The sequence below is a fragment of the Artibeus jamaicensis genome, unplaced genomic scaffold (genome assembly GCF_021234435.1).
Source record: "Artibeus jamaicensis isolate MK-2021 breed Jamaican fruit bat unplaced genomic scaffold, CSHL_Jam_final contig_3152, whole genome shotgun sequence".
Classification (NCBI taxonomy): domain Eukaryota; kingdom Metazoa; phylum Chordata; class Mammalia; order Chiroptera; family Phyllostomidae; genus Artibeus; species Artibeus jamaicensis.
The window spans coordinates 6434739-6461897 of NW_026521729.1; the positions used below are offsets into that span (position 1 = coordinate 6434739).

Sequence of the window (27159 nt, forward strand, 5' to 3'; positions counted from 1 at the left end):
TGAAATGAATCTCATGAAAAGATGATGTGTGGTTTAAGTGTTTTCATGCAAGGGAAACATTTGTGACTAATAACATCAGTAAATAAGTAACAGACACGCAGACCCCCATGATGGACACTAAGAGCTCAGTGAAGGCCATGCGTGGAGATGACGTCCGGGAGTGTCTGTGCTCGCAGGGGCCATGCAGGGTGACGGGACCTGCTTCCAGTGGGAGGAGCTGGTGGCCCGCAGGCACGGTCGGTCAGTTAGCAGAGGCGCGGGGCACAGAGAGGGCATCGGGTGCCTGGAGCCCACGATGCGGAATTGGGGCCAGGAGACCACACGCCCCATCCTGATGCCTGGGGTGTGAGCTGCCCGGCCCCACACCTGGAAATCCAGTCAGGGCTGCCCCCAGCCTCGGCTGCCTCCAGGGAGGGACCTGCCAGGCCCACCCAGCCACCCGGGCCCCTGCTTCTCACAGTGGTCCTGGGCCAGCGGCCGCCTGCCGGCCTCGTCACCCCCTCTCTGCACCAATCCCCACAGAAGCCTGGGCCGCCGGTCTTTGGGTGTTGAGGCTCCACAGCCTGGCAACAAAGCCTCCGGGGGCAACTTTCTTGGAGGTGGAAACATGAAAATCTGGGGAAAATGGAAATTTTCTCTTTGGAGCCCTGGATTTGGAGGAGCATAAAGGGTGCGTGGGACCCACAGAGCCGGCACATCAGCGAGGGGCCCTCGGGCCCACCTCTCCTCCCTGCAGGCCTGCGGCCTCCTGGTCGAGCCCCGCCCCCGACGCAGCCCTGCAGGGACCGCTGTCCCACGCGCAGTGAAGGCCAGAGCGGGGCTCCACCGTGGGGACCTGCGCCACGTCTAGGGATGCGCAGCACGGTTTTAGGGGCTGATGTGTCGCTATGGCTGCATTTTCTTGGGCCTTCCCAGACGTCATATCCATGATTTCACCGAGATAATGAATTACTCAGGGTTGCACCAGCGTCGGGAGCCTTGCTGGGCCTAAGGCAGGTGGCAGGACAACGTTGGGTACAGGGCACAGGTCCAGACAGTGGCCTGCCGGTGACATGAGCAGGCAGATCCTGGCGAGGGGCACAGCGTGGGCTTTGGGCGCGGATGGCCTCGGCTCCCGGGTCCATCCCTGGGGTCGCCACCTCGGGGGCGTTTCCTGCGCACTGAGCTGTTGGCCAGGACTCGGGCCCTGGTCACTGGCGGGATGGGGAGGTGCTGGAGGCTGCGGGGGCAGGGAGGGTGTGGTTGGGGGCAGGGGCATCGGCCTTGGGAAGGAGGGTGAGGTCTGTGCCTCCAACCGGGCTCAGTTCTGCTGCCCCCTTGCCCCCCGTGCCTGGGTGCTGATGCCCCAGGCGTGGGCCCTCACAGGGCCCCGTGGGTCCAGTCCCCCTTGGACTAGGCCCACTGTCGGGGGTGTCAGCTGTTCCCCTTCAGGGCCGGGCGGTGAGATGCAGAAAGAGCGCGGATGGGACCGTCGGCCAGGCGCTCAGACCTTCCGAGCACCGGACGAGCCTGCTGCTGCTTCACGTGAGCCCTGCGTCTCTCCCGCCTCCGTGTCCACGTCTGTGACACGGGACCAAGTGCGTTACTGCTTCATGGGGCTGCGGAGAGGGCAAAGAGAGGCCGAGTTTGGGGCTGTCTCCTTCCTCCCACGCAGGCGAGGCCCCTGGGTTCTCTAGACGCTGGACCTCGGAGGGATCTCAGCGGAAGAGCAGCGGTTCTGGGCACCCAGGTGACCGCGGTGTGACCTTGCCCCTGCAAGGCGGACCCTCCAGCCCAGGAACCCTGCCTCCTCGCGCCCCCCCAGGTGTCTGGGAGTGTGGACCCGAGCCAGAAACCCTCCCAGCCTGCAGCCGGGGGCCCTGAGAAAGCCTGTGCCGTGCAGGGTGCTCTTGTGCCCGGGCAGGGTCACCCAGCCAGCTTCTCCCCAACAGGCTCTGTGACTCGTGCCTGTGTCCCGCGTGGTAGGAGCACAGACGCTCAAGTCCGGAGACTCACATTCAACGCCCAGCTCGGTCCTTTTGGACCCATAGGTGCCTGGACGTGTTGTTTAACCTTGGTCAGCCTCGGTTTTCTTGTCCGACTGGCCCAGGGCCTCTCCGGGCGGGCTGGACTGGCACGGACAGCACCTTGGTTCTGGCTGGTCCTGTGGGCTTAGCTACATTCTGCTGGGCACGAGCCAGGGCACAGCCGTACTGGCGGGTTGTGGTTCTCCCCAGGGCCTCCACCAGGGAGCCCCGAGCTGTTGAGGCCTCCTGAACCTGGTGGAACACCCCCCAGATGCCCTGCCCATGACCCCTCCTGGTACCTGCCCTGGCTGCTGTGAGCTCAGGGAGCTGTGTGGTGGGCTCTGGGGACTGAGGGCAAGGCCCGAGGGGTCGGGGACTGCCATGCAGTGGCCCAGAGTGGCAGTAGGCTCTTAGACAGGTGTCCCCCAGCTGCGGCTCCCAGAGCCTTACTTGTCACCTCCTCTCGCATCATCTGCTCCCCGGAGGAGCTGGGCCTGGGTGCACTGGGTCACCTCCCATGGCCCCTGGCTCCCTGGGTGTGGACGTGGGTGTCGTGGGGGTCGAGGCCGGGGCACACCTGTAGACTGTGCCAGGCTGGTTTTGCCCATGCGGAGCCTTGAAAACCCCAGAGACGGACGTCATGGGAGAGGGTGGGGGAGCACTGCCACACCTCCCCCGATTGGGGGAGTTCACTTTCCGGAGGCCTCGCAGGCTAGAGGGACTGTGGGCTTTGGCATCAGAGACCTTTGACTCGGGTCCCCAGCTAATGGCGGGGCGGGGGAGGTGGCGGGGAGAGTCGTGACGCTTCGAGAGCTGGGGACTCGCCCTGGGCCAGATGCCCCATCCACCCATGATGCATGCCGGCTGCAGTGACGAGGGCTCTGCCGGGGCAGAGTCCCGGAGTGGCCACACTCCCTTCTGCACCGTGCGTCCTGGTCTCTGGTCTTCCACACGGCTCTGCCGTGATTTCTGCAGTGTTCGAGTATCACGGGTCCTGGGGTTCCCCTCATGGTTTTCCTGAACACCATTCTCTTTTTGCGCTTACTCATTTACTTAACGGCAGAGCCAGTTGCACCTGCTCTAAGGAGACAACTCCGTAAAAGTAAACTAGGAACAAAGCCAAAGGAAAACCCCACATTGGTTGGGATGATGCTGGAGCAGGTTCCATGGCGCCGCTTGGAGACCCCAGTCCCGCACCTGCGGATGCAGGGGAGGTGGGCAGAGCTGGGCCCTGAGTCTGGGCTGGGTTTAGGTGCCCAGTGGCCGTGGAGGGGCCTCCTTGGGAATCACTGAGGCGTGCTGACTGATGACGGTGGGTGGCTTTGCGGGCACTTTGGGACGAATGTGGAACCATTCCAGACTTGCCCCACAAACTGCTATGAAACTTGGGGCCTGGGCCTTCTCTGAGTTGCAGGTGTCTGGCCTGTAAGTGGGGGTATAGATGGGGTCCTTGAATAGGATGGAAGGGAGGACTCGACGAGGTTGAGCTTAAGAAGAGACCGGTGCTGTGCCTGGCACTGACAGAGGGCTCTGCCTTTGGTGGTGCTGGGAGGTTATTCCAGTCTGAAGTTTAGGAAGTGTCTCCGTGTGCTCGTGTCCCAGACCTTAAAGGATGCACGGGGTATGGGGGCGCCCCAAGGGCTGAAAAATTGTGTCACCAAGATCCACAATTCAGGGTCAGCAGTGGCCCAGTGGTAGAGCCTGGAGGTCTGGGAGAGATACCGATGGTGGTAGAGAGAGTCCAGGAAGGCTTCCTGGAGGCAGTGGCTTCGAAGGCATGTTAGCCAGGACAGAGCAGGTTTGGGATGCCACAGTGGCAGTACAGGCTTCCAGAAGCGCTGCTCACCTCTCTCCCCTTAAAGCAGAAAGAATATCCACTCTCTCAAAGCCCTGGGTGGGGTGCAGCTCCGGCTGCCACGTGCCTTCTCCCCCCGCCCCCCGGCGCTGGCAGATGCCTGCGCGCTCCGAAGACTTCCAGACTGCAGCGCTGACGTCTGCCGCTAAAACGCAGGGCATGGAAGAACGCCATCTAGACAGGCTCGGTCCCAGTCAAAGGATTGTTTTCCTACAGAAAAGCTTCGCCTAAACTTAATAGTTTTAAATTGTTCCGGGTACCAATTAGACTTTTAATTTTGCTGTTCCCTCCGGCAGTTGGAGGACGTGCATGGTTTGTGTTTAATCAGAGTTGATGTATCTTTTATTTTTTGGGTAGCTCCTCCGGAAGAGGGGAGGAGAGGCAGAGACTATTATGGGTTTTTTTCCAGCCCCGCCAAGGCCCCCACGGTTGGGGGAGAGGCACCAGGCATCCCAAGTTTGGGGGTCCCTGTTGGGCAGTGGTAGGCACCGAGACCCCCCGTGGCCCCCAAAGGGAGCCGGCGAGGCTGCCACTGCAGTCCCGCCTGCAGACCCCAGCGCCGAGTTGAATACACGGATTATCCCCAAATTTCCGCAGCAGTCGGACGAGTTATTATTGATTCACAGAGCACGACCAAACGGCACTGCATGAATTAGCAAACAGCTGCTTCTAATTTGAGTTCAGAACGGTACACAGAGGAACTTGTTTGTCTGTTCACTCCTTTCATTTATAATGCATTTTAATCACCGCTACAGGTGAGAAAAATGTAGAAACAAGCTTGTATCTTGTGGAAGAAACAAAGGAGAGACAGATGCTAACAGATTTCCACTCTGTGATAAAAGGGATGTTTGGTGCACTTTACATGTAATTAGAACGCAGCTGTTTCTGGTCCCAGGTCCACGCACGCGGCCGAATGTGGGCTCCGCTGCTCTCCGAAGGGAGTAAAGAAAAACAGTGATTCAACCCCGAAAGCATTTTGCTTTCTCTCGAGTCGAGCAGAGAGCCTTTTGCTCTGGGGCTTGGCAGCGTTGTTGCGACAAGGCTTGTAGAGACGACTTCAGAGTCGGTGGGGGGCAGGCAGGGGTGCGAGGGTGGCCCGGGCCAGCGGCGATGGGAAAACCTTCCCCTCTCCTCCGTTAGTTAGAAGCGCCCCATCTTTGGGGCATCTGTCACAGGCGCAGGTTGAGGGGGCCTCCTCCCTTGCAAGGGCTGGTCAGCGCTGTCCAGCCGCAGCGAGTTCAAGCACAGCCAGCTCTCGGGTGAGCAGGCCCTGCTGGCTTCCCTTTTTTCCTCCCTGGTTTGTTTAATTTCTGCAATAAAAGTCAAGCTCAATTGCATTTTCAATATCAGCACTAAGTAAATTTGTCTAAGGGATGGAACAGCCGGGCAGGCTGCGTGCACGGCGAGGTCAGAGGCTTCAAGGGGAAAGGCACGTGCCTGCCTCCCTCTGGTCCAGCGGGTCCAGCGGCCCCTTGGGGTGGCCGTCCCCGCTCAGGGGAGGCGGAGGGTGTCTGGGAGTCATCATCTGTGTCCCTGAACAGTCTTTTTAAGGCAACGTTGCCTCTGTCTGTCAGGCTGAAAATTGGAGCCCCCACTCCCTGCCCAGCCGCAGGGTCGAGCCTGCACTTTCTGGACTTTGTTCCCACGGCACCCCACTTTGGGAATCGAAATCTGCATGTGTGTTCTGTGGCTGCTGTCACCAGCCACTGTGGAGTTCATGGGTTAAAACATCGAAGGTGACCTGCCAGTTCTGTTGGCCAGCTGTCCGAGCGACCTCCCTGGACTACTGTCCGAGTTGTGGGCAGGATTCGATCTTTTCTGGAGGCTCCGGGCACGGGGTCTGTGTCCACGGCTGTCCACGGAGGGGCTCGGCCTCCTGCCACCTTCCAGGCCAGCCACCACGCCGCTCCAGCCCTGTCGGCAGCTGGCCTTGTCAGCCGTCCTGCGGGGAGCGAGGTCAGCTACCCTCACAGCTGCCCGGCCTCAAGACCAGCCTGGCCGGGGGTGGCGCTGCCCACTCAGGACACGACTTTGCCTTTGTGGCAGGTGCGATGTAGCGTGTGGGACTCCCCTGGGTTCAGCTGGAGCCATTGGGCCCGGCACTGTGCTGGTGTGTGGGGGGCCTCAGGGACGGGGGTGCAGCTTCTGCCATTGGTGGGCCTTGGACTGGCACCCAGGGTCTGGAGAGGCTGTACAGGCCAGTGGTTAGTGTGTGTGTGGGGGGTTGGGAGTGGCATTGGCCACTTGCTAGCTGTGTGTACCCAGGAAGTGGCATTCCCTCTTGGAGCCTCCGTTTGTACAGTTAGGAAGAAGGGAAAGGTAACTGTATCCAACTCATAGGGAGACGTTGGGAGACTTAAGTGCTCAAATGCTGCAAAGGACAGGCGCACGAAGACAGGAAGTTTCCGGAGAGACCGGCAGTACGCCCAGGGGCCCGCGAGCTGAGCTGGCACCATTACACACCTGGAAAGCCACCCATGTGGCTTCCGGCCGCCTCTCCTGGAAGTGTTGTTGGTGGTGTGCCCTGGAGAACATTCATGCCCACGGCACCTCTCACCTCGGGCTCGGGGGACCCTGATCTGCATCCCAGGCTGCCAGGCTGCCCGCTCCGGGCAGCCCCCACGGTCCACCCTGCCTGGGCTTGGCGCTCGCCCTCCTGTCTGGCCAGAGACCCCCCTCGGAGCACCACACAGCTCCCAGCCCAGCATCTCCCACGTCCCACCCTTTGTCTCAGATGGCACTACAGGGTTTGGGGGACCTGCCCCAAGGCCTCCCTTCTCAGAGAGGGCAGGCCACTCCTTTCTTGGCGGAGGGAACCTGACGGTCAAAGACTTCTTCCCTCACCCTGGGCACCAGGGGACTGGACCCTTCCTCCAGCTTGTTCAGTGCCCTTTGACATGGGCTCTTGCAGCTTCCGCACGCGGTGGACAGCCATTGATCGCGGCACCCACGTCTTCTGAGCCCAGATCCTGCCTTCGGGGCTCTGCACACAGCTCGCCTGGCCACCACGGCCACATGTCACCCCCGGGCCCCCCGTAGCCTATGGGATTGGTATCTGTGCTTCCCGAGTCGGGGGGGCCCCGCTTCTCCAAGCTGCGCCCCAGCGATTCCCACCGCTGAGGCAGCACCCCACAGGAGCGGGTCTTCTTGGAGGTCTTCATTTTCCCAAGGGGACGGGCAAACGGCAGGGACACCTTGTGGGGCTTCTGGAAGGATGGCTAGGCCTTTATGATCGAATATTCTACAAAATGGCCCTATTTATCCAGAAGGGGCTTTGGAAACCAAAATCCTACTGTTCCCTTTCTGGCAGAGGCAGCTGAGGCCCAGGTCCCCCGGCGGGCTCTGCCCTGCCCTCTTTTCTGTCCCCAGCACACCTGACCCGCTGCCTTCCCTCACAGTCTAGGACGTCAGGTCACTTCCACTCACTTTGGTGGTGCTGCCCAGCCCGGAATGTTCTAGAAACCCGGAGCTGCTTGGCCATCCCTTCTTTTTTTTTTTTAAGATTTTAATTTATTTTTAGAGAGGAGAGAAGGAAGGAGAAAGGAAGAGAAAGAGCTATCAGTTGCCTTTTGCTTGCCCCCAACTGGGGACCCAGCCCACAACCTAGGCATGTGCCCTGACTGGGAACTGAAGCAGCGACTTTTTGGTCCACAGGCAGGTGCTCAATCCACTGAGCCACACCAGCCAGGGCTGCAAGGGCATCGCTCCTTTTCACCATCCCATCTGCTGCAGGGACCCTCCCAGTGTCCTTGTCACAGCCATTTCTCTTGTATACCTTTGATGACGGGGGGCTCACTTCCTCCTTACTCTGCCCCTCATGGCAGTAAGGTCCCCTGTGTCAGCTCACTCCCGTGGACTGGCCTCTCCGCCTCACCTGTCCCGGCACCTCCCAGGCAGCCCCCTCCCGGACTCCCTGTTACAGGAGGCGGTGGCCTTGAGGCTGAGGCCGTGTTCGGCCAGCTTGGGATCTCCCCCGCTCACCCTGCCACTCAAGCCCGGTTCACGTTCTTCTTTTCCGTTCAGTTGGGCTTTTATCAAAATGTCTCCTCTTTTATGCTTGTTTGGGTCTTCTTCCTGCAGCGGCCAGCGGAAGGCTCCTAGAGCCCGTTCCCTACCAGGCCTTTGTGAGGGGTGGTCGTCTTTAAGTGACTTGAGCCTCCATTGTGAAAGTGATTTCTCTCCTCACTTTGTTAACATTTCTTCATGCTGTTGGGGACAGAGACGCTGAGGGCCGAGTCCCCGTTCCCCACTGACCTGCCGTAATGGTGTCCCCGGCCCAAAGGAGAGGAGCCATGCAAAACTGTGGTCAAGAGCCCCGATCAGAACCTGGCTGGTCGGTTCCTGGCTCAGCTGTCAGCTTGCTGTGTGGCACAGGGCAGGTTACTCAGCCTCTCTGTGCCTCAGTTTCCTCACCTGTGGATGAAACACTAAGTGTACCTATCATCTGGCTGTTGCAAGGACCAAACAAGTTAGCACACGCCAAGCTCTTAGAAGCCTGCACAGCACACAGGGAACTCCAGACAAGCGGTAACTGGGAAGGAAAGGAAAGGAAGGAAGGAAGGAAGGAAGGAAGGAAGGAAGGAAGGAAGGAAGAAAGACAGAGTCGAGCTGGATTTTCCCCGAACCTGTCTTCTCTCCGAGTCACTGCAGGGAACCTGGACGTGGCCTCCACCCTGTTTCTGCGCATGTGTGGTGTCTGACAGTTGGCACGAGGGGAGCCTCACCTCTGTAAGGCAGGGGACCCCCTGCTCCCGCTGCCGACGCCTGCACACCCATCCTGAGCTCTTCGGCCCGCCCGCTCCCTCCACCGGCTCCGGAGCACCAAGTGAGGGGCCCCCAAAGCAACATGCACTAGGCGGGGGTCAGCTGGCAGCAGCCCTGGGTAACCGTTACGAGGACAAAAGCCTCCGAACAGGGGGGCTGTGAGCTTGGGAGTTTTTCTGCCGAGTGAGCCCATTTCCCCGGCTGGGTCTTCGCCTTGTCAGGAGCCCGATTTTCATTTTGGTTCCAAGGATTGTGGTCCCAGCGGCTGCTCAGTCTGTCACTCCCAGAATAACGGGGTTTTGAAACTTGTTTGTAGAAAATACAGCAGCCAACCAGGAGGCCCCCCAGGGGTCTCGGGGGCCTGCGGCACCCAGCAGGTTGATTCTTTCCCATGAAACCTGGTGAGGCCATGGCGAGGGGGTCCTGTCCCCTGGAAGACACAGAGCTCCGGCCCCACACGGCCGGGACTCCTGCCGAGTGACCGAGGGCGCGTCACTCGCCTCTCTGCGCCTTGGCTCCGGCAGCGCTGCAGTGGGGTGTGATCAACCACTGAGGATGAAAAGAAATGAACCTCGGGAGCAGAAGCACCTAGCCCCGTGCTGGTCCTCGGGACACGCTCAGTCAGTGTGTTAGGTCCGCCAAAAAGGTTGCTTGGCTTGTTTTATACAATGGCTCTAGGGGCACTTAGTTGTCTTTAACTTCATTTGAAACAATTTTGTCAGATGGTATCCTGAGCTGTCGCATCTGCCTGCACTGAAAAAACCCCCGTCAAAATTGGTGAATTTTTGTGTGGCCGTTTTGATACTGAAGATGGAAGTAAATAAGCAACGCTTTTGGCATAGTATGCTTTATTCTTTCAAAAAAGGTAAAAACGCACCTGAAATGAGGGAAAAGATCTGTGTGGTGTGTGGAGAAGGTGCTGTGACCGGTCAAACCTGTCAAAGGTGCTTGTGGAGTTTTGTGCTGGAGATTTCTCACTGGACAACGCTCCGCGGTCAGGTGGACCAGCTGAAGTTGATAGCGATCCAATCGAGACATTAACTGACAACAACCAACGTTCTACCACGTGGGAGATGGCGGTATGCCAGAACATCCAACTCAATCAAGTTATTGGGGAACATGAAAAACGTGTCTTTTATTTTACAGAAAAAACTAAGTGGGCTTTTTGGCCAGCCCGCCAGCTGCCAGTGTTGTTACCACTCGTGCTACTAGTCGGTACACATTTATTTTTGGCCAGATAGTGCTTCTTCTTTAATAGCTTCATTAGCATTCATTTGCATACCCACAGCTCCGTGACCCTCAGTACGTTTACGAGCGGAGCAGTTCCGCCACAGCCCCCGTTCAGGGCTTCTCCCGGACCTCGGAACGCCGCCCGCAGTCACGCCCTGCTCCTTCCTCCAGCCCCAGCCGGCTGCTCAGCTGCTTTCTGTCTCGGCCAGGTCTGGATGTGCCACGTAAGCGGAATGAATAATCGTGACGTTCCGCGTTAGTTTTTCTCATCCACGGCCCATGGTGGCTGTCCTTTTCCCAATGCGGAAGCTGCCTCTCGGGGGTGCCCGGGGGTATCTGCGCTCCTCCTCCAGCAGGCGGAGTGCAGTTCCGGGGCAGTGAGTTCCATCCTGGGCCTCATGGGCCTCGGGGGTGGCCCTCCCTGGACTGCGGACAGTGGGCCAGCTGCCGTTGCCCTGTCCCGAGGGTCAAAGGAGATCCAGGTGGTGTGACCGCGCTGGAGGCTAGACACACAGTCCCCTCTCCCTTTGTCACCTACGCAGGTCTAGTCTTCTTCAGCCGACCTGTGGAGGCGTATCCAGACCCATGTTCTGGTCAGGGGCCGGCTGGGCAGTCCTGGTGCAGTTGCCTCCTGGGGCAGCTGTGGCCCTGCCTCAGTTTCCTCATCTGTGCAGTGGGCAGGGTCCTGGCTCCCCCCGTTGCTGGTCGTGGGAAAGTGCTCAGCAGAACAGCAGGTGTGCAGGACGGCTGCACGGCAGCCCCAGCGAGTCCGAGGAGTCTGAGCCACGGCATCAAAATGGTAAAAGCTGGCTGAGCGCGGCCCGGGGCGGGGGCCCAGCAGGTCCCCCGGGTGCCTCTGCTCCAGCCGCCTCCCCCCTTGGGTCCCTTTGCGCCCCGTGGAGCCCAGTGGGGCTGGGCCGCCTCCCACCCCGTTGAGTCCAAGGTGCTGGGAGCATCTGCGTCCTTGCCGTCTGAAGGTCCCTGTAACATGAGGCCCCCAAGGGAGCAGGCGCATCAGTCGAGGAGGCGCCTGTGCCAGGCTGGGTGGCCGGGTGTCAGAGGTGGGGAGGCTGCAGGAGCTGTGCCAGCGGTGCCCATGGGGGCGGGGCGGACCCTCACGTCCGAGGGCTCCGGGTGGGGGTACGGCCTGGGAGCAGGCTCTGAGCCAGCCCCGAGGGACCCTGCCAGACACTGGGGTTGGCCTGGGGTGGCCGCCGAGCTGTGAGGACCCGGCATCCCTGTGATGGTGTGAGTGCGATGCTGGTGTCGGCAGGTGAGTGTGTCATGTGTGCATGTGCGTGTGCGAGTGACAGTGTGCAAATGGACGTGTCTGATTGTATGTGATGTGGGTGTGGCTGTGTGTGTAGGTGTGAGTTTGTGTCTAGGTCTGTGAGTTGTTGGGGTGACGTGTGAGCTGTGTGCGTTCGGTCCCCCAGCCCCTTCCCTTGTGGAGGGTTTGGGAGGCTGCGCTGGGCGGGCTGGGCCAGGGAGGCAGGTGCCGAGGTTGGTTTCCTTGCGCTTACAGGTGCAAGGTCAGTGCGGCCGAATCTGAGCTTTTGTCTGCCTCTCCCCCGCTTGGAGCAGCCTGCGGTCCGTTTCATTCATTATTAAGTTTTAAGTCCACCGAGGAAACTTGAGCCACGGAACTCAGAGCCGGCTCTGGCTGGCTGGGTTCAGCCCCCGCCACATCTTGGGGAGCCGCACTGGCTTGATTTGCGGTGTCCTGTGTGCCTTTGTTTTCCGATAAACAGCTGGTGCCCTTTCCTCTGAGGCTGATGGGCCAGCAGAGGCCCAGGGGTGGGGGTGGAGGTGTCCTTGGTCCCTGGGGAGGGTGGGCCGCACTGGGTGTCGGGCAAGGGGAGCCTTTCCCACCTGCGCCGCCCTGCGCCGTCAGCCAGCTTAAGGGCCTGCCAGGCTCTGAGCTCTGTGGCCATCTTGATCCCATTCCCCCCTCTAATTGATGTCACTGTCACCGGGGACCTGGGTTGGACGTGGGTGAGTCCTGGGGAAGAGGCAAGCAAAGGAGAAAGCCCCCTGGGAGAGTGGTGGTGGGGACGCTGCAGGCCCATTCCCAGTGCCCGCTGCTCTCGCCCGCGTGTGCTCTCAGGTCCGAGGCCATACGCCCGCGACTCCCCGCTTCATTTGTGTGTCTGCCACCTGGTGGGACCGTTTGGCGTCATCAGTCCCCTGTCCCCAGGCAGTGCAGCCTGGTTCGTGGATGCGACTTGCATTCTCTTGCAAGCTTACCTGGGCCCCCAAGGACTGGTGGGCTTTCCCACCAGGGTGAGGGGCTGGAGGGGAGGCAGCCCCCGTCTCCATCAGGTGATGGAACTTGTCTCACTTCTGGTGACTCTGTCAAGGCTGCACCCAGCATCCTCCCCATCAGGGAAGAGGCCATGGGAGTGTGCAGTCCAGCGAGGTCCAGGCAGGCACATCCCCTCTGTATCCTGCCACCCCTCTGCAGGTGGAGGGCTCTCACGGCTGCTGGATCCCAGCCCCCCGTCCCTCCCCACGCCCCCTGCCGCGGCTGGCCAGCAGCAAGCTTCAGCCTGTGAGCTGTCGAGCAGCCAGCTCCCTCCTTGTTCCACGGCGGCCCTGGGAATTACCTCTAATCTCTCTGCCTTCCCCCCACCCTCGCTCCCCACAGATGGTGACGACGACCCACAACTCTCCTGGGTGGCCTCGTCTCCCTCCAGCAAGGATGTTGCGTCACCCACGCAGATGATCGGGGATGGGTGCGACCTGGGCCTGGGTGAGGAGGAAGGGGGCACTGGCCTGCCGTACCCTTGCCAGTTCTGCGACAAGTCCTTCATCCGCCTGAGCTACCTGAAGAGGCATGAGCAGATCCACAGCGACAAGCTGCCGTTCAAGTGCACCTACTGCAGCCGCCTCTTCAAGCACAAGCGCAGCCGCGACCGCCACATCAAGCTGCACACGGGCGACAAGAAGTACCACTGCCACGAGTGCGAGGCGGCCTTCTCCCGCAGCGACCACCTCAAGATCCACCTGAAGACCCACAGCTCCAGCAAGCCGTTCAAGTGCTCCGTCTGCAAGCGCGGCTTCTCGTCCACCAGCTCGCTGCAGAGCCACATGCAGGCACACAAGAAGAACAAGGAGCACCTGGCCAGGTCCGAGAAGGAGGCCAAGAAGGACGACTTCATGTGCGACTACTGCGAGGACACCTTCAGCCAGACGGAGGAGCTGGAGAGGCACGTGCTCAGCCGGCACCCGCAGCTCTCCGAGAAGGCGGACCTGCAGTGCATCCACTGCCCTGAGGTCTTCGTGGACGAGAACACGCTGCTGGCCCACATCCACCAGGCCCACGCCAACCAGAAGCACAAGTGCCCCATGTGCCCCGAGCAGTTCTCCTCGGTGGAGGGCGTCTACTGCCACCTGGACAGCCACCGGCAGCCCGACTCCAGCAACCACAGCGTCAGCCCCGACCCGGTGCTGGGCAGCGTGGCCTCCATGAGCAGCGCCACGCCCGACTCCAGCGCCTCGGTGGAGCGGGGCTCCACCCCGGACTCCACCCTGAAGCCGCTGCGGGGCCAGAAGAAGGTGCGGGAGGATGGGCAGGGCTGGCCCAAGGCGGTCTACAGCTGCCCCTACTGCACCCGGCGGGACTTCCACAGCCTGGCCGTGCTGGAGATCCACCTGAAGACCATCCATGCGGACAAGCCGCAGCAGAGCCACACGTGCCAGATCTGCCTGGACTCCATGCCCACCCTGTACAACCTCAACGAGCACGTGCGCAAGCTGCACAAGAACCACGCCTACCCCGTGATGCCCTTCGGCAGCATCTCCGCCTTCCACTGCAACTACTGCCCGGAGATGTTCGGTGACATCAACAGCCTGCAGGAGCACATCCGGGTCTCACACTGCGGCCCCAACGCCACCCCGCCCGACGGCAGCAACGCCTTCTTCTGCAACCAGTGCTCCATGGGCTTCCTGACCGAGTCCTCCCTCACCGAGCACATCCAGCAGGCGCACTGCAGCGTGGGCGGCGCCAAGCTGGAGTCCCCCGTGGCGCGACCCACGCAGTCCTTCATGGAGGTCTACTCCTGCCCCTACTGCACCAACTCGCCCATCTTCGGCTCCATCCTCAAGCTCACCAAGCACATCAAGGAGAACCACAAGAACATCCCGCTGGCCCACAGCAAGAAGTCCAAGGCGGAGCAGAGCCCCGTGTCCTCCGACGTGGAGGTGTCGTCCCCGAAGCGGCAGCGGCTCTCGGTGAGCGCCGACTCCGTCTCCAACGGCGAGTACCCCTGCAATCAGTGCGACCTCAAGTTCTCCAGCTTCGAGAGCTTCCAGACCCACCTGAAGCTGCACCTGGAGCTCCTGCTGCGGAAGCAGGCCTGCCCGCAGTGCAAAGAGGACTTCGACTCCCAGGAGTCGCTGCTGCAGCACCTGACGGTGCACTACATGACCACGTCCACCCACTACGTGTGCGAGAGCTGCGACAAGCAGTTCTCCTCCGTGGACGACTTGCAGAAGCACCTGCTGGACATGCACACCTTTGTGCTGTACCACTGCACGCTGTGTCAGGAGGTCTTCGACTCCAAGGTGTCCATCCAGGTGCACCTGGCGGTGAAGCACAGCAACGAGAAGAAGATGTACCGCTGCACGGCCTGCAACTGGGACTTCCGCAAGGAGGCCGACCTGCAGGTGCACGTCAAGCACAGCCACCTGGGCAACCCGGCCAAGGCGCACAAGTGCATCTTCTGCGGGGAGACCTTCAGCACGGAGGTGGAGCTCCAGTGCCACATCACCACGCACAGCAAGAAGTACAACTGCAAGTTCTGCAGCAAGGCCTTCCACGCCATCATCCTGCTGGAGAAGCACCTACGGGAGAAGCACTGCGTCTTCGACGCCGCCACCGAGAACGGCACGGCCAACGGGGTGCCACCTGCTGCCACCAAGAAGGCCGAGCCTGCGGACCTGCAGGGCATGCTGCTCAAGAACCCCGAGGCGCCCAATAGCCACGAGGCCAGCGAGGACGACGTGGACGCCTCGGAGCCCATGTACGGCTGCGACATCTGCGGCGCAGCCTACACCATGGAGGTGCTTCTGCAGAACCACCGGCTGCGGGACCACAACATCCGGCCGGGCGAGGACGACGGCTCGCGCAAGAAGGCCGAGTTCATCAAGGGCAGCCACAAGTGCAACGTCTGCTCGAGGACTTTCTTCTCAGAGAACGGGCTCCGGGAGCACCTGCAGACGCACCGGGGCCCCGCCAAGCACTACATGTGCCCCATCTGCGGCGAGCGCTTCCCCTCACTGCTGACGCTCACCGAGCACAAGGTGACCCACAGCAAGAGCCTGGACACAGGCACCTGTCGCATCTGCAAGATGCCCCTGCAGAGCGAGGAGGAGTTCATCGAGCACTGCCAGATGCACCCCGACCTGCGCAACTCGCTCACGGGCTTCCGCTGCGTCGTCTGCATGCAGACCGTCACCTCCACGCTCGAGTTGAAGATCCACGGCACCTTCCACATGCAGAAGCTGGCGGGCAGCTCGGCCGCGTCCTCGCCCAACGGCCAGGGGCTGCAGAAGCTGTACAAGTGTGCCCTGTGCCTCAAAGAGTTCCGCAGCAAGCAGGACCTGGTAAAGCTCGACGTCAATGGGCTGCCCTACGGCCTCTGTGCCGGGTGCATGACCCGCAGCGCCAACGGACAGGTGGGCGGCCTGGCCCCGCCCGAGCCCGCCGACCGGCCCTGCACCGGCCTCCGCTGCCCCGAGTGTGGCGTCAAGTTCGAGAGCGCCGAGGACCTGGAGAGCCACGTGCAGGTGGACCACCGCGACCTCACGCCGGAGACCAGCGGGCCCCGGAAAGGCACCCAGACGTCACCAGTGCCCCGGGTAAGTGCAGCTGCCTGACTCGGGCCCCTGCGCCTTGGGGCTCTGCTGGCCCCCAGAGGAGCTGCCGTGCGGAGCTTGCTGCTTCCCGGAGGTGTTCTCTTCAGCAGCCCAGAGCAGCAGCTCTGTGGTGCAGTGGTCGAGCACCCCGTTTTGCGGTGGATTCGAGTTGGAACCCCATGTCGATCTCTCTGGGCCCCTGGTGCCCAGTCCTCACGGGGGAAAGGGGGACACCTGTCTCCGCCTGACAGAATTGCTGGGAGGGGCCCGTGACATCCTTGGGGAGGGGTTGGTACAATAGCTGACTGTGCAGTGCATGGCCCAGAGCTGACTCGGTTGTCCTTGTGATCGACGGGGACCGCACCTTCTTCACCTGCTTGGTGGGACTCCTGGCAAAGCTGCTTTGCTTCCTGGGCTTCAGATGCAGGAGCCTGTGGGTGGTCCTTGGGGCTTGCCGGTTGTGCTGCCAGCTGCAGTCACCAGCCTCGTTCTAGCTCATGCAGTTGCTGGTACATGGGAGACGTAGACCTGGTGCCAATCACTGTCATCAGTAATGATTGATCAACTCATTTATTCACTTACTCATCACATTTGTCTTGAGCATTCGTTATGTTCAGGGTGCCTAGCAGCCTAGAAGGAGGTCCCACACCAGAGGGGTCACAGGACCCTACCCAGTGGCTTTCAGTGAGGCAGCAGAGTCTGGCTACTGGAGGGTCCACACAGGGACAGCGGCCAGGGGGCACCATGGACTCAGACTTGTCTGTTCCCAGACCCAGGAGGTGCCGAGCACATCCTAAGGGCGTCTTTCCCTGGAGGGCTGCTGTCGGCGCTGCTGGCAGGGAGGTGGGACTCAGGGATGGGCCACCTGCCATAGGTGGCCGCTGGGAGGCAGGGATGCTTGCTGAGGGGGTTTCAACACGGGGTCAGAACTGCGGCCTGCACGCTGGGTCCCCAGGGGAGAGTGCAGACCGGCTCCTCAGGGAGCCCAGGCCCTGTGCATGGGCCAGTCCTGGTCACTGCTGCCCGGCTCTGTCTCCTCGTCCTCCACTGGCTGGTGGCCATCAGTGTGGTGGACTTGGGGGCCTTGGGCCTGGAGTCAGGTGGGCTGGGTAAGAATCTTCTCTCCCAGGACCCACCTGTGCTCCAGCCTCTCTGGGCTTCCATCCTCACGCGTCAAACCAGAGGGCACAAGTAACTAACGGTCGCAGCAACGGTGTCTGTCTGCAAAGCTGAGCCCCGGGAGGCCAGCCTGGATTTGCGTCAGCGTCGGCGCTGATTGGTCAGTGCCGGCCGGTCCATCATGAAATACTGGGACCCTCTCCCGGGCTGTGGTTGGCTCTGAGGATTAAAGGCACGTGGGAAACGTCACCTGCCATTTTCGAGTTTGTAGTCACAGCTCTTTGTTCCGGGGCAAGGACGTCCCAGCACTTTAATCTCGTCAGCCCTCCTGACACTCACTTTTCAGACCAGGAAACGGGGGCTCAGAGCAGTTAGGAAGTTCGCCTTTGAAGGGGCAGAGGAGGGATGTGAACCCGGGTACCATGTGGGGCCACAGGCTGAGCTCCTGACCCCACCCTGGGTGCATGAGGGGCGAGGCTGGCTGGGGCAGGACCGGGGGTGGCCACTGCCAGCTCAGGCTGGGCCCGGCACTGCCCCTCCCAAGCGCACCCCCATCCCTGCCCCCTTGGTGCTTGTCCCCCACTGCCTGGGCCTTGGGGCTGCTGGGAGCTGCCTCCCGCCCAGCGTCCGCCCTGGGTCCCACATCAACCACCACTTCCTAGAGCCCCCACTGTGCCAGTACTGGGTCTTCTATTGTTTCCATGGCAACAACCTGGGCTCTTGCCTCACAGTGACCTCTGCTTCGGAACCAAGGGGACCCAGGCTCAGAAAGGGGGAGCCGTGTGCCCAGGATGCACAGTGGCGTGAGGCAGTGCAGGGGGTCAGGGCCGAGCGGGCTGGGGTTCTGGCCCCCGACGGGCCTCGCTGTCCTGCCCCGGGGCTGTGAGAGCGGGGGCTGAGCTGACTGACGGTCCCCGCCAGAGGCCCGGGCAGCTGGGCCCTGCGCAGAGACAAAGCCCGGGCAGCTCCCCGTGCGGCGCAGCCTCGAGGGCCTCGTCCCCCTGCCTGGGCTCCCCTGGTGGCAGGGGCCCAGCTGTCTGCGAGCCCACTCCTCCCTCCCCCAGGACTCCCACGTGTAAGAGCAGACTCTGGGGGCCGCACGGTGGCTTGGGGGCTGGCAGGCTGGGACCCTTGGGAATGTATCCATAGCAACCAGCTCTCGGAGGACTGGGTTCCCGTGGGGCCGAGGCTGCTGTTGGCTAGAGCGTGAGGCATTGAGGTTTGCGTCTACCCCTCCGTTTCTGGGTGGTGACAACAGCACCCCAGCGCCAGGCCCCCCCATGCACCCCCTGGACCCTCATAGAGCCGCTCCCTGCCTGGTGGTGCTGTCTCACTCTATCTCATAGCGGGTGACAGACGTCCAGAGGAGAGGACTCGCCCAGGCCACTACAGCTTCCTGTCACTTAGACCAGAACTACCCACGGCAGGTCGGGGTGTTGAGCCGAGAGCAGCAGCCCAGACAGCTCCAGAGGGAGCTGGGTCCCACTGCGGGGCCTCGAGTCCCTGTGGGGGGGTTTGGCCCAGTGGTTCAGCCCTTGAAACTCTATTCTTTCCCTCCCTACAGTGGAGCCCGTGGAGATGTTGTAAACATTCAGAGTAAACAGCGCCTGCCCGTAGTAGGTGCTCAAGAAACGTGAGCGGTGGGCACTGTCCTGGAAGTTCAGCAGCTCTGGCTGCCGTTCCCCTCTCCTGCCCTCCTGCCCTCCTGCCCTCCTGCCCTCCTGCCCTCCTGCCCTCCTGCCCTCTCTGAGGCTGCGCGGGGCTCAGCTCAGGAGGCAGCCCAGGCGGCTTAGGGCAAAGGAGGTGCTTTAAACTCCAAATCCCGTCTGCGATTGTCTTCTGGTTGGGCTCATGCTCCAGAGCAGGAAGCGTCTTTGGGGGACGCAGAAGGGGAGACAGACCAAGAGCAGGTGCTAGGGTGGGGGTGATGGGGGCCAAGGTTGCAGCAGGAAACCAAGGATGAGTGAGTGAGTCCTCACTTGCTTCTCCGTGTGCCTATGGTCCGCCAACCTGGGGGACCGACAGCCCTGCCGGGCGCCTTCTGCTCTCACTTCCTGAGATGGGGCACGCTCCCCAGGTCTAGCAGGGAGCAGCTTCTCTGGGGTGCAGCCCGGCCCCACTTTCCCCACACTGGAGAGCAGGCTCCAGAAGCCAATGGGGAGGGAATGGCCCACTGAGACCTGGGAGGGGACCAGGGCCATTCTGGGGGGCCTCCAGCCCAGACCTCCAGGAGCTTCGGCTTTCTGCTCTTCTCTTTGCTGACTCATTCCTTTCTCTCCGGTTCCAAACAGAAAAAGACGTACCAGTGCATCAAGTGCCAGATGACCTTCGAGAACGAGAGAGAGATCCAGATCCATGTTGCCAACCACATGATCGGTGAGAGGGGTTCCGCCGCCCGTGCTGGGGCCTCGCGCCGGGGTTGGAGGGGTGCGGTTCCCGCCTGCACGTCACCGGTTTTGAGGGCGCCGGCCGTGGGTTCGGAGCATTTCGGATGGGGGAGAGAGCGTTGGAGCCGGAGCTCCGTCCCCACCCGGCCTTCTTGTCCCCGCTCCCCTCGAGTCCCAGCCCAGCCCTGGAGAGCCCCTTGCGCTTCCCGGCACACATTTGCCTCCATTGCCGAGAGGAGGTGCCTCCCGGTTGTTATCAAGCAGTCAGGGCCAAAGGTGCTTCCGTTTCGTCCATCGTGACGGCGAGTAGGTCTGACCACTCACGCTTCCCCACCAGGTGCGGCGGGTCCCTCGGGCTCATTGTCCAGAGTGAGTGCTTACGGAGTCACCTCAGTACTTCCCCTGCCCCCCCCCCCGCCGCCCCCTGCTTTGCACTGGGGGGAGCACAGCTTTTCTGGAGGGGGAGCTCCTGGAGCCCAGTGGTGTCTCCCTGCACAGCCCAGGTGTGGAAGAACACTCTGAGATCCCATTTGCCTCCCATGGGTGGGTGTGCGCCCCCTGGTGGGGGTGGAGGCTCCCTGTAAGGGAGGGCAAAGCCGGATTCCTGCCGAGCACAGGGGGGCTGTAGGTTTGGGGGCGAGGACTCGGGAGCTGCTGGAATCTGGGTGCCCTGGGTCTTTGGAGGATGTGCAATCATTTTCTCTAGGACCCTGCCATCTGAAGCGGGGTGTTGGTCTCCTGTTGACCATCCCCTCTTCTCCATCTCTAATCTCCCCATTAACAATGGCCATGCTGACTGAGTGCTAATTTATAAAACCCTTACATGATTGCGTACATTCAGAAAAACCGATGGACGTGTACCGAAAAGGGGGGCCGGGCATGAGGGGCTGGTCCTGTCCAGCCGGGGCAGGGCCCCATACCCACACCTGCGTGGCCATGGTGGCTGCTGGCTGCGGAGCTGGAGGCTGGGGCCGCAGGCAGCAAGGAGCTGAGATTCCATCTCAGGCGAGGCATTTATACAGTGGCAGAAGGTCTCACCATGCAGGCCCTGGGTGCGTGGCCGCGAGGCACCAGCCAGTGACCCCTGTGACTGGTACCTCCTCTCGCTCTTGCCTGAGCCCCACCTGCCTCATCAGCTCGATTCACTGAGGAATATCGACTAGGCAGCTAAATGAAGGCAGGGCTCTCTTCTCTGCGTGGCTGTCCCGCCAGGGCCTCTGGCAGAAGACACCCCACTTGGCACAGTTGTGGGGGCTCAGCAGCAGTTGGGTCTATGTGTTCCCAGTGCCCCCAGTCGCTGTTGTGTTTTAGGGGGAGGCTGTGTGTCCCCAGCCTGGTCCCGTGGGCACCCCAGTGTGCAACCTTGGGCTTCCGCGCTAGGGAGCCATGGAGGTTTGGGGGTGGCGTGAGGCCTGGAATAGCCTCGTGTTTCAGGCTTGTCAGTCCAGTGGCGGTGACGAGGTGGGAGGGAACGGAGACCCGCCTGGTCTGGTCCAGAGGTGAGGGAATGAGGTGGGGGGGCAGGAGAGCAGGGAAGTGAGAGACTATATTTGGCTTGTGTCGTGTGCCTCGGTGGCCCTGGTGGCTTGCGGCAGGTGGCAGGGGTGGCAGCAGGAGGTGTGAATGGAGAGAGCCAGGCACCAGAGCCCTGGCAGTGGGGGCGGGGAGGGGGTGGCTCTGCCGTTTCGGTGAATACGGTCAGGGCCCGGTGTCCCAGTGGGCAGTTTCCCCTACTAAATGGCCCGAGCCCAGAGTGGCCGCCTGGAGCTGCCAGGGTAAAAGCCCCCCTTTAGTGGCATTCAGCCGGGTGGCCCTCTCGTAAACTCCGGGCACTGGGGGTCCGAGGAGGGCCTCCTCCAGCACCCGGGCTGCCGGAGGCCTCCCAGGGGAGCGCTCAGCGGGCCTTTTTATAGCAGGGCCGTCTCCGTGGCTTTGCAGCCTGCAGACCCGGAGTTACGATGGCTCAGGGACACATCTCCGTGGCAACCTCTCCCCGGCTCCCCTCTGCTGGTGGCTGCGGGCCAGCGAGGGGTGTGGAGCTCAGAGACAGGCAGGGGTCTTTGGAACCCTTTTTGACACAGGGGTCCGCTTTGAAATACCCCCTCCCTGCAGAGAATTAGACCCCTTCCCTGGGCTTCCCCCAGCTTGTAGACAACCCCTTCCCCAAGCAGAAACGTCAAACACTGGAAGCAGCCCACAGTTCTGTTCTGCTGACCTCCTGCCCAGGGGGCCCGGCTGCCCCCGCCCTGCTGCCCCCATCTCACCCTCAAGGCTGGGAGGGTGCCCCCTCAGAAATGGCTGGGCAGGAGGTCCTACCCTGCGGCCTGTCGGGTAAGAGCTGAGGGAAGGCTTGTGGGGGGCCGGCCCAGATACGGGCCCCCCCCATGGCTGGGGAAGGCATGTCAGCCCTTGTATGTGGAAGGAACATGTATATGGACGAGACACGCATAGCCCTTCTAGGACGTGGGGCCTCAGCCCCCGAGGGAGTGATCGTCTGGGGGGCCGTCCCTTCTTCATCTGCCTGTGCTCATCCCGCCCCTCTGCCCCTGTGGGGTGGGTGGCTGGCTGGCTGGATAAGGGGTCTGAGAACAAGTCCTGGAAATGATGAACTTGCTACAACCCGGGTTGGCCCCCAAGGGAGGGACTCGGCCCTTGGGCCCGGGCGCCCTTACTGAGGGCAACACAGGCCCCCGGGGGAGCCCTGAGGAGGGTCCGGGCTGGGGAGGGACCGTCCTCGGGAGACCGCATCACGAGTCTTGCCCTGTGTGTCCTTGGATTGTGGCCGCGGACGTTCCGGCAGGCCTCCAGGCCCGTCCCTGTGGGGCGTTAGTCATCCCGGAGACGTCATTTTCTTGGTCATGTCAGCCCCATTCCCTGGGCGCCCCTGAAGGGCTGGGCCCCGCTGTCGGCCGAGGAGAAAGGTCGGCACTTGGGGGCCCAGCCTGTGACCCCCGCTCCTTGGTGGTCCTCGTCTGTGCTCCTGTCTGTGTGGCAGGATGGGCACCGGTCCACCTGAAGGGGGAGCGTCTGCTCAGGGCGTGTGAGACAGGCAGACAGACAGACAGAGAGGTCTTCCACCTGCTGAGCCCCCCAGGGGCGCACCCCTGTGGAGCCCCTTGCAGCCTGCCCCCCACTCCAGCACCTCGGAAGGGAAGGGTTCAGTGTTTTGCCCCCACACCGGGAAATACAAAACCCCGCGGATGTAACTGAAGAGGACAACACGTGCAGAGGAGGAAAGGGGGTTCCTGTCTACTCCCCGCCGGGAACACCTGTCGCCGAGCCCGCTGTGTGCCTTCAAGCCCGGTGACACCAGACCCCAAGCGACCGTGGAGCCGTAACCTGTGGTAAAGAATGGCTCCCTCCCCCACAGAGGCTGCGTTTGAGTTCTGTCGCAGCAGCCTGTAATCCAGGTCTTCATTCTTTCCTTTATTTTCACCCCCCACCCCTTAAGTAGGGCAGAGTCGCTCTCTCCCCGCATGGCCCCCCGTGGGTGAGAACTCAGTTTCCCTGACGTGGAATCTCATTGGCTGGTTTCAGGGGCTGTTGATTAGGCACTTCGGTCTGCGGAGAATCCGTCAGTTCTGGGTTTTGCCACAGTGGCAGTCTTCTCACGGTCTTCGATCCCTCCCTTCCTGTATTTATTGTTTGGAAGGGCAAAGGCCTCTGTGGGCCGGGTTTCCTCCAGCAGTGACCTCGGTTCAGTCGCCACGACTGAGGTTCTGGGTGCAGAACCTTTAGCCCAGTGGGGCAGTGGGGACCTGCAGAGGTAAGGTCACTATGATGTCACAAGCCTGAGATGTGAAAGCTCAAAGGACAGGCCTGTTGCCCAGTTGGGGCATTCGGGGAGAGCTTCCTGGAGGAGGTGACGTGTACTCCTCAGGGTCTTTAGAAGATGGGGAGTCAGGTGGGAGGGGCCTTGGGGGTAGAGAAATAGCATACGCCAACTCACAGAGAAGAGGCCTGTGGGGTGTGCGGGGGCACTGTGGACAATCTGGCATTGCCGCAGGGTACGTTGTGAGGCCGCAGGCGGCCGAGCCACAGAGAAGACGGTGGCAGAGGAGGTGAGAGGAGATGAGGGGGCAGGTGGGGGAGGGCATGGGTTGGAGGAACACGTCGGGCAAAGCCAGCAGGCTCTGGCCATCAAGTGGCTGTGGGGAGGGGAGACGTTTGGAATGGCCCCGAGGTCTACCAGAGGAGGGCAGCTGGGCAGAGCGCGGGGCCCCGGAGAGAGTGCCTCATGTCATCGATGTGGAGGTGGCACAGTGCTTCTGGGCAGCAGCGTGAATGGCTACAGAGGGGCCACGGGAGTGAGGCTGAATGGGGTTTGCAGAACGAACATGGGCCAGATCAGGGCAGCAGAATCAGATGGAGGAACGGACTGAGGGGCACTGAGGGGATACACACTGGGGAATCAACTTCCCAGGTTCCAGCTGGGGCGGGAGGGTGAGCATCAATCAGGATTCGAGGGTCTGTGGGTCCCAGGAAACTTGTTCTTAAGAGTAGTGACCAGAGCAGGTTTGCAGGCCCGGAGGAGAGGACCAGCAGGAAGAGGAAGAGGAGGCTGGAGGGCGGAGGGTTCCAGGGAGCCGGTCCGAGCCCCACCGTGGGTGTCAGCCTGGTGGCCCATGCTGCTCCACTGATGCTATTGACGTCCCTTCTGGTCATTTGGCTGCTTGGGAGCAGCTGATACACAAGCACTTCCCCTTGCATCCGCTTCTGTCTCGGCCTTTCTGGAGTGACGGCAAAACAAGGGTCCCATGGCCACTGGTGGCCCCAGGGTTGGGCCTGCTGTGCCCCAATCTCCTGGGAGCTGCCAGAGCCTCACATCGGGCTGGGGACAGCTGGCCAGGCCCCTTCCTCGTGTGTCTGTGGGGCCCAGTGGGGAGCGAGTGGAAGGCCTCCTCTTCTGGCTGCAGACCACCCCCTTGAAGGCATCAGGATGTCCCTCACGGGCTGACCAGTTCCACAGGTGCTTTGCCTGGGACCCTGAGTGGGGGGCTGGGTGGGGTTCCCCAGAGACACACAGTGAGTCCAGAGCTCAAGTCGGAGGGGGCATCAGAAAGCGTAGAGCATCACCACCAGTACTTCTGGTGGCTGTTTGCAGCATTAAATGGGTTAAAATACACGAAAAGTGCGGAGCACACTACCTGGCATGTATAAGTTCTCATTAAATGGTGACTCTTAATATTGCTAATGCTATTATTATCAGTCCTGGGGACAGGGCCTAATTAAAGATAATGACAAAGATGACGACGATGATGGTGAAGGCCTTGTGTGGAGAGGACACACTGAGCCCCTCTGTGGCCAAGCTGAGCCTGCATTCCAGGTGTCCATTCACAGTGGCCCAGAGGATGCTGCAGAGGGCTTCCTGGAGGAGGAAGACTGGGCCTCGGCCTTCATGTCTGAACGTGGGGGGAGGCATTTAGTTCCTTACCATTATGGGTAGTAGCACATGTAGCATTTTGGTAGATACATGTTGTGAAATTGAGGAATTTCCCTCTGTTCCTAATTTTCTAAAAGTTTTTTTTTTAAATCATGAATGGGTATTGGGTTTTGTCAAAACAGACTTTTTACTGCATCTATTTATGTGACCATGCGCTTTTTTATTATGTTAATGTAGTGAGTTGTATTGATCTGTCGGGTATTAAAATAGCTTTGTATCCTCTTCCATATTGTTAAGTTCTCCTTGCTAATATGCCGTTAAAGATTATTTTGTCTGTATTTCCGAGGGATATTGATCTGCAGTTTTTTTTTCTTTTAAAGATTTTATTTATTTTTAGACAGAAGGGAAGGGAGGGAGAAAAAGAGGGGGAGAAGCATCAATGTGTGGTTGCCTCTCACACACCCCCTGCTGGGGACCTGGCCCACAACCCAGGCACGTGCCCTGACTGGGAATGGAACCAGCAACCCTTTGGTTCACAGCCCAGTACTCAGTCCACTGAGCCACACCAGCCAGGGCTGTAGGTTTCTTTCATTTTCATCCTGTCTGCTGTCTGCCTGGTTTTGGTATTAGGCAATGCTCGCTTCATAAATTGAGAAGTGGTCCTGTTCTGTTTTCTAACAACTACCTGTAACTGGTGTGGATTCTTCTCTGAAGCATTTGTTAGAATTCTCCAGTGAAGGAAACTGGGTCCGACGACTTACTTTTAGGAAGGTTTTAATTCCGAATTCAACATCCTTGACAGTCACTGGGTCGTTGAGATGATCTGCGTCCTGTTGGTCGAGTCATGGCAGTTGGCAATGTTTGAGGAATTGGTTTGTTTGGCCGAAAGTGTTGAAATTTCGGGCATGGCGTTTCACAGTGTATTCTGTTACTATCACGTCGACATCTGTAATGTCTGCAGTGATTTCCTCGAGTTCATTGCTGATACTGGACATACACATCTTTCCCGGTTTTTTCTGCGTTGGCCTTGTTTTAGGTTTGTCAACATGGTCGATATTTTCCAAGAACCAATTTTAAAAATTTATCTTAAATACTAGTTTTCTGGTTTCCATTTCATGGTTTCTGCTTGTATCGTTATTCTTTTCTCCCTCCTGCTTGTTTTGGGTTTATCTGGATATTGTTTTTTCCCCGAGTCTGAGTTGGAAGCTCAGTCATTGATTTTAGACTTTTTCTCTTTTCCAGTGTCTCCGTTGGTGCTGTCTTTCCCCCCTTAGCATTGACTAAACGGTGTCCACAAATTCCGTTTCACTGTAGTTTTATTTTTATTTAGTTCAGTGCGCTTTATAAAATATTTCCCTTGACCTGCATATCGGACCTCTGACTATTTAGAAATGTTTATTGTTTAGTTTTCTAGTCTTTGGAGGTTTTCCTGTTGTCTTTCTGTTATTAACTTCTGGTTTGATTCCATTGTGATTGGAGAAGATACTGTGTGTGACTTGAACCGTTTTAAATTTATTGAGACTTGTTTCCTGTGCCTTGACAGGGCCCGTACTGGGAGATGTCCTCTGGGTGCTTGGGAAGAACGTGCTTCTGCTGTTTTGGGGTGATGTGTTCAAACCGATCAGTTCGGTCTCGTGGATCAGTGGGGCGGTTGGCGTCTTCTGTACTCATGCCGATTTTCTGAGTAGTTGTTGATTTATCGACCATTGAATGAGAGGTGTCGGAATGGCCTCCTATAGTTGTGATTATGTCTGTTCCCCTTCCTGCTCCGCTAGCTTTTGCTTTCCGTGTTTTTGTTGTTCCGTTATCTGTTGCACACACACTGAAAGTGGCTGTGTTTCCTTGGTGGATCAACCCCTTTTCATTAGGTAATGCCCTTCTCCGTCTCTGGTAATTTTTTTTTTTTACTCTGAAGTGTACTTTATGTGATATTACGTAGTCCTTTAGCTTTTGGTTTTTCATTCATGGTTGCCAGCTACAGCTTGTTCCATCCTTTTGCTTCCCACCTTCCTACATTGTCACATTTCTGAGGGAGGTCCTTTTACAGAGAGAACGTGGGTGGGCCATCTCCTCCACTCCCCATTCTGCCAGTCTCTTTTCATTTGTGTTTTTATACCATTTATACTTACTGTAACTGAGGTATGTTAGGGGCTAAGCCTGCCGCTTTATGTTTTGTTTTTCGTTCGCTCCCTCTGACCATCATTTCTGTTTTCTCTTTCCCACAGGGTTGTGGGAAAGAGAACACTTTTAAGCATTTCCTCTTAGTGGTCTTTTCTTTCTCTCCTTTCTTTTGTCCATGGTCATTGTTAGTGTTCCCCCTTCCAGTTCACCGATACTTTCTTCTTTCTCCTCCCTTCTGCTGGTAAGCTTGGCATCGATTTTTTTAAAAATTATTTACTCTTTTCATTTCTAGAATTTCTATTTGGTGCTACTTTAAATCTGTCTCTTGGCCGACACTGTCTCTTTGCTGAGGCATTCTGCTTCTCCATGTGTTTCCCGCCTGTCTGTGATTGTGGAAGTAGTTTGATGGCCCCCTGAACACGATTCCCACACTTC

General features: G+C 59.7%; 1 protein-coding gene across 4 annotated transcripts in view; it reads left to right on the forward strand.

Annotated features, from left to right (window-relative positions):
• ZNF423 (zinc finger protein 423) overlaps positions 1 to 27159 on the forward strand; it is a 254468-nt gene that overhangs the window by 136003 nt on the left and 91306 nt on the right. For all 4 annotated transcript variants that reach the window (XM_037141593.2, XM_037141595.2, XM_053663283.1 and 1 more), the window contains 2 exons: positions 12503 to 15717; positions 19125 to 19209. In XM_037141593.2, coding sequence (XP_036997488.2) covers positions 12503 to 15717; positions 19125 to 19209 — 3300 coding nt within the window. The remainder of the gene's footprint in view (positions 1 to 12502; positions 15718 to 19124; positions 19210 to 27159) is intronic.